Source organism: Atta cephalotes (genome assembly GCF_000143395.1).
Source record: "Atta cephalotes unplaced genomic scaffold scaffold00062, whole genome shotgun sequence".
Taxonomy (NCBI): Eukaryota; Metazoa; Arthropoda; class Insecta; order Hymenoptera; family Formicidae; genus Atta; species Atta cephalotes.
This window is the reverse complement of record NW_012130126.1, coordinates 928,349-935,658: the sequence shown is the minus strand read 5'-3', so window position 1 is coordinate 935,658 and position 7,310 is coordinate 928,349. Positions and strand designations below refer to the sequence as shown.

The 7,310-nt window shown below is 35.5% G+C and overlaps 1 protein-coding gene across 1 annotated transcript in view; it reads right to left on the bottom strand.

Moving 5' to 3' along the window:
* Nucleotides 1–634: 634 nt before the first annotated feature.
* LOC105623672 (leucine-rich repeat-containing G-protein coupled receptor 5) overlaps nt 635–7,310 on the bottom strand; it is an 87,340-nt gene continuing 80,664 nt past the window's right edge. The window contains exons 2-3 of the mRNA XM_012205054.1: nt 4,265–4,485; nt 635–1,480 (exon numbers count right to left, since the gene is read on the bottom strand). Coding sequence (XP_012060444.1) covers nt 635–1,480; nt 4,265–4,485 — 1,067 coding nt within the window. The remainder of the gene's footprint in view (nt 1,481–4,264; nt 4,486–7,310) is intronic.

The following is a 7,310-nucleotide window of genomic DNA, read 5'->3' as shown; positions in this document are numbered from 1 at the left end:
ATAATGAGATGAATATATTTGTTCAAAACACGCAGAGTTCTTGAAAATCCATCACATTCACATAGATCTTATATGTATATATTGTAACCATTATATATATTTATATATATATGTGTGTGTGAACACAATATAGAACATTTACACATTTTATAAGTTAACGCGTTTATATCTTGTAAGCATAGTCTTCACGAAGTTCCATTGGTTACTTTCGATGGCTGCGCTTCTTTTCGGAGTCTTAAGTAATCTAATTACTTAAGTAAAATCTAATCACATTTCGCTCGATATTTTGGATGGTAACGAATTTGTATTATATTGTTCATGCTTTATGAGGCTAGTGTATATCTCACATTTATTGAACATTTTTGCGAATGTAAATGTATATTAATGATCAGATACAAACTGTTAGGCACGTATCTGTCGATATATCCAATTAAATTCTCTCTCTGAATCCGTTGCTTAAACTCTCAATAAATACCAACAGGTATCTCAAATACTTTGAACATCGTTAATTTTTTTTTCAAAGTCGATAACTCCTCAACTTTCGTTTCCTCGCGGTTCGTATAAAGCTGTACTCCTCTCGGCATCGACACAGAATTCTCTACAATTTTTATTGTTGTACGTTTCGGCGATTATTTCACGAATTACCGGTTGTCAAATTGCTATTTAGTAACTCAGTGTTGGCATTGTTCGCTGCTAATTGCTGTTGTTCTTTTTGCTTCCTGCGTCGCCTGCGATTCCGCTTGTGCACGCAGCACAGCACCGTGAAGACGATGAAAAGGAATCCCGAAACACACGTGACTACCAGTATCCAGACTGAGCGGGCCTTTTCAGTCTCCACCTTCTGCTGTATTATGCTCGAACACTGGTTATATAATTCGTACGTTCGATTGCTGAATTGTAAATTGGTGCATTCCTCGGTTATGATGTTCGAGTTGGTGCAATTGAAAAAAATTGGCTTCATCTTGATCTGATGTAGCTTCACCCAGGCATTCAACATTTCGCATTCGCAACCATTCGCAGCGCTGTTGAATTTGATTATGTTCCGCGAGAGATCGAGCAATTTCAGTGAGCAGAACGGCGCTAGATCCTCGGTATCAACCGAGGTGATCAGATTCTCGGATACGTTAAGGGAGACAAGGGTCGGCTGAGGGCCGATATATGGGATCTTGGTGAGCTTATTCCTGGTCAACTGTAACATCTGGATGGGCGAGGTAACTTCCATCTTGAACACTGAGTCGGTAAGCTTGTTGTAACCGAGATAAAGCGTGCGGAGATACGGCAGTTGGAAGAGGCTCTTTGGCAGAGTGTCACAACCGTTTTGTGAAAGATCTAGCACTTCCAGATACTTCTGTTTGGCAAAGGCTCCTTCCTCGATATTTTGGATAAAATTGTCACCCAGATAGATATAGGCTAAGCTTTTATAAGAGGTCAGACTATCATTCGTCAACTCTCTCAATCGATTCACAGTAACATCCAGTACCTATAACAAAAATTTCCATCAAATGCGTATTAATTAAACAAGACATAAAAAGATTACAAAAACAGGAAAACATATATATGTTTATAAAAAGATTGTCTGTATAAATAAAAATAAACATACATCGTTCAACTAAATTGGATTGGAAAACGTTAAAATCTTATATATAATTTCAATATCCAGTAATATCAGAGTTTAGTAATAGGTACATTAATTACAATGAAAAAATAATAAATAATATATATATGTGTAAGAATAAAATAAACAAAAATATTATTTTAATAGCTCTTTTCTAAAGACACGCAATGTGTTTCTTAAATAAAAATTATCATACCATTCACGTCATTTATCAGATTTCTGTTAGTAAAAACGTTTCGAGTTAAAAAGAATGGTAATTCTGTTGGATGGAAAGAGGCCGGAATTTATCAATAAGATCTTTGTTTCCGTAAAGATGCATTTGTCAGATTAGCTGGTCAACGAGAAGAATTAATGGTAATTAATTCAATAATACAAGAACACGAGATATTATGATTTCTTTGATATGTAAAGACTCTTGATATGTAAACGCAATGAAGAGATATACGAATCTTTCAATGCTTTTTATTTATATATTAATTTAATAAACCTCGCATGCAACTTTTTGCTTGTTACAGAGTTTCGGTATCGATCGTACTGATTTGCAAAATTACAAGTCTTGCAGTGTTTCATTAATCAAGAATGATTAATTTATTTATTTCATATAATTATGAGAGAGAGAGAGAGAGAGAGAGAGAAAGAGAGAATATTAGATATTTTCAACACAACTTCTATTAAGATGAAATAGATTTTAAATTAATTGAAAAATGGACTACTTATTCTTGGTGCTTTATTTATTTTAAGAATTTGAACTGCTTATAAGATAAATAATGAGATAAAATCTACTTTACTTCTCTTCTTTATTTCATTTGAGACACATTTGTAAACATCTTGGGATATTTAAAAGAATCTTTGTTAACGTTTACATCGTGCAGACTTAACTTTGAAATTAGTATGTCTGATATTTCTGCGAACGCATCCATTAAATTCTACGTACGAGTTAGCTTTGTCGATTGAATGTATAAACAACTCTTTATGCGCGCTAATTCATATATGTGATTGCACAGATTTACATGTAATTCCCACAAGTGCACATTTAATGGAGGATTTTTCAATGTAAATTAATGTTTTCTTTAATAACAATTTAATAAAGTGATTCAAGATCGAATCAAAAAAAGCATTCTATTAAGACAAATTTCGTTTGAAACGAAAAATAAGAGATTGAGACTGAATAGATATTAAAATCTTTTATAATATTATCAAGTTGAATTTTTATTTACAAAAAATTATTTATCGACACGAAGTGTGGCTTGAAGAAAACTCAGGATCAGGTCAAAGAAAATTTGCAATGAAATTACTCTCGGTTGCTCATCCGATACGAAAGATCAAATGTTAGAGCATTGGTAATATCTCTGCACGACTAAATTTTCTCAAGTGTATTGCGGAATGCATCCATCCTCGTGACCCTGGACAACCCAATCTCCGGATTTAGCATGTCTGGAGTTTTGCCTGGGATTCATCGGGAGGCAAGTTTACCAACCAAAGTACGAAAGTATAGTAGTAGACGTACGGGGATTTACGGTTGTATCGGACGGATACAATTGAAGAAAGAAAAAGAAAAATAGCGGACATGGAAAGCGATGAAAAGATTTAAGCTCCGGAAAGGAACATGCATGCAAAAATATTTCGTTAGATTATAGCTACAAAGGCTCGCGTTGTGATACCGTAGAAATATCCGACTGGAGAAAGTGATTAATTATTCGCACATAAAGTCGTTAACAATGTACGAATTAAAGGGCTCAAAGACAGATTTATCATCGCTTTAATATTACATAAAGCGCGTAATGTATTATTACACACCGCAAAAAAAATATCGTTAAAAAAATAAAACAGTGATCAACAAAGGCGTCGAAAAAGTATCAACAAGTATAAATATTTTATCGTCGACATTGATAAAGCGAAACTTCTGTAATGCTATTATGAAGTACGCGTTACAAGACAGCGCACGCGTTAACCTGCTGGGACATCAATCCGTCTCGCAAGTCAGTCTTGTGTATCCTTTGTAAATTAAGGTTACCAGATTTACCTCTTTTGATGTAAATAACGTGAAATAAACAAGAGAGCACAAAAGGGAATATATGTTTAATATAATATTCCAAAAATTCTACTTTTTTTAGTTATAACTAATTCTATTTTATTTAATATGAGGTTTTAGTAATAAGAATTAAGATATAGAGTAAGAATTAATATAATAAGAGTTGAGATAATAAAACTATAACGACTGTGCAAAAGAAACTTGGACAGTTAAAAAATTTGAAAGTAAAAAAAAATAATAAATTATCTTAATTATTAACTCTTATTAACTCTTATTATACATCTTAATTCTTATTGTTGGAACTACTTCTTTTGTACATTTTTCATTTAAACTTTTAATATTAAGCGTTTTGCTTAATCTTTCGCGTATAATATAAAATTAAATAAAGAAAGAGGAAAGACAGAGAACGAAGAGAAATAAAAAAGACTGCTATAATTTTTAGTATAGTTTAATGTAAACTTTTTTATTAGTTTCTATTTTATACGAATTATTGCAAATAACAAAGAGAAGATACTCGATGTACACTTCGACTTTTGATTCGTACAAAATGTAATATATATATTTATTATATTCAATTAACATAAGAACAGATTGACGATATTTATTGATAATCTTACCTGTATGTCAGCCTTTAGATTCGTCGGGATATCATGCAACTCCAAATTCGAGCAGGATGCTTCCAGCATCGAGTAGGCCCTGTTGTATCGGCATTTCTTCATAGGAGTGTCCCCATTGACTAGTTGCGTGGAGCCTGGCGAACCCAATACTAAAACATCCGGTACCGAGGCCACAACGAAACCCAGTAATAGAAAACCATTAAAAACAAGGATGCTCATGTCTGCAACAGAAACAGAATCGTACGTTTTTGAACTTTGCCCAAATCAAAAAATCCTCGATTGGACAATCGTTTTGTGAAAGCACGAGGGGGATGGAATCATTAGTTGCTTTCCATTTAAATACAAGTGAAATTGAGTCTAAAGCTGAGTATTTTATACTCATAGTGTTTTTCCTTGGCTGCACTATCGCCCATCAGTGCAACTCAGACAGGGTATTTCTTTGGCTGGTGGTAGGCGAATTCATTCAGTGTAACGTGTTTTCGTGGCTATAGTGTGGTGCAAATTTTATGCACAAAGTAGGATTTTGCTACACGATCTCAAAGAGACGATGTAGAGCCAGTGTGACATTAAAAATTTGAAAATGGAAGTCAACCGGCAGCAGAATTAAACACGATAGCATGAAGTAGTGTACCACCATGATGTATGTACACTTGTGTAATGCAACACTGATGCAGTACTTACACGCAACTGCAGTGCAGTGCGAAGTTACACTCAGTGTTCTCATCCCAAGAGAAAATGCTATCATATTAATGATGTCACTATTTGCTTACTTTGGTAAAAAGTTATTACATGTCATCATAGGTTCATAACCTCACTTTAAAATAAGTTTACAAAACTCACTAAAGTCCGTATCAGACTACCGATTCTGCAAGCCGACCTGATTACCGACTAATAATGGACCAATCACATTGAATCAGTCTTATTGTGATTGGTTCATTATTGGTCGACAGTCAGAGTTGGCAATCAAGGCTTAAAGCACATCGTCTCGATCTTGTGCAAATTATAGGTAAAAACTAGTTTTTATAGTTAAATCTCAATTGTCAGAATGCAAAAGGAACGTGCATTCAACTCAGTTATGACGTCATAAATGAGAATTATCTAAGAATCGATGTAAATGGAAAGCAACTGTAGAGTGAAAAATAAGAAGATGAACCATTGTGCATAATTATGGGACTCACGAAATGATCAGTATTGAGTCCTTGCTATTGTGTCACAGTATATTAAATTGTATTAAAACATTTTTTACATAAACATTTTTTCTTTAATCTATATATCATTTCTTCCATTTTAATCCGAAAGATTTTAGCAAGGCAATGGGCAGCTTGCGAAGCAGTTAAAGGAGTTGATTAGCAACCCGCGAGATAGCTTTGAAAAAATTGTGGAAACTTTTCCAATCGCTCGTACCTATCTCCCCGTAACATCCATTTACGTTACTTCGGTATTTCCGTAGCTTAATTAAGTATCCTGCGAGATGAAAAAAGAAAGCGAAATGCAAGAGAGAGAGAGAGAGAGAGAGAGAGAGAGAGAGATATCACTTTGAAATCGTAATAGCTCCAGCTACCGGAGCACCAGCGCCTATTTGCGTTCGCTCGTTAGATTTGCTTTTCATGTTCATTCGGAGAGCGGTATCATAATTCCGATAAGCATCGTTTTCGGCCGAATTCGATCCGACAAACGCAAGCGGACATTTTCACATCTATTACATGGCATGCATCACGCGGTGTGTCGCTGACGAGATGCGATTGCGAGAGCTGACCTCTTATATAGCTGGTTAAACTGTCAGTCGAAATAGCTGACTGCCCATCCGGTCCGCCGACGAATTTCCAGGTGATTCCAACTTTACGGGTGGAGAGAGAAAATTTCGGCCATGTAAATTTTCGGACAGCGGAGCAAAATTACGAAGGGAAGAGAAGGGTTAGGCAGAAAGTTAATGAGGCTTCTCTCTTTTATTACGTTTCCTATATTCTAGTTTGATATAAAGGCATAAAACGTGGCGCTTCATGCAAAAGAAATGGCTGCCAAAAACGTCATTATGTTCGTTATCGCAATCGATCGCCCGTTTATCCTGATCAAATTGCTCTTAGCAGGTGTTAATGTAATACACAGAGAGCATTTTAGCTGGCAAAGTGGCTTCGAGAAACTGAGGAATATCGGATCAGTAATGGCACGATATCCTCCGCGATATCCTCCGCAACACAGATGAGACGTAACTTTAATTTTTCTAAAGATTATATGGCATACAAAAGAAAGCAGTAGTAAATCCAAAATGTCGATTTGCTTACTACTTACGTTTCACTGTTTAAGTTATTTTTTTGTGTGCCATATCGTTTGCATTTTTTTGCAGGTGTGTATAAAAAAGTTGAATGCGAATACAATTTTATTGTATTATTATTATTACGATATTTTTGCACGTACTGTTCTACTTGTAGAATATTATAAGATCTTAATCTTAATCTGAGTCTCGTAAGAAACTTCCTTTTTTATATCGTGCGACACTTCGTGTACATTGAGAATATTTCACCCTTCTTCGCTCCACCGCTAAGCGCATCGTTCCGCGGAGATGCAGCCGTTGCGGATTTTTATCGCGGGATTTATTGCGCATTTCGATGAGATAAAAATTTCATGGCGCTCTGCTCCCCGAGGCTGGATATTATAGCTGGAAACCCGGTTTCTCTCAACCATAATTAAAATTAAATTGCAGTTAGCTAAGACGAAAGTGCTCTCTTCGCCAAAGCCGAAAGCTTAATAGCATTGCGTAGGATGCACGGAGGAACAGGAGAAAGGAAGATGATGCGCCTGCACGTTGTAGTTCGTCGTTTGTGTAAAGAACGATGATGACGACGATGAGAACTTCACCGATTTCCGTATCTTATACTCATTTGCCTGCATTTGAAAACGTTATTAATACAAATTGGAACAGCCCCCCCTCCCTCTCTCTCTCTCTTTCTCTCTCTCTCTCTCTCTCTCTCTCTCTCTCTCTACTACTACTACTACTACTACTACTACTACTACTACTACTACTACTACTACTACTACTACTACTACT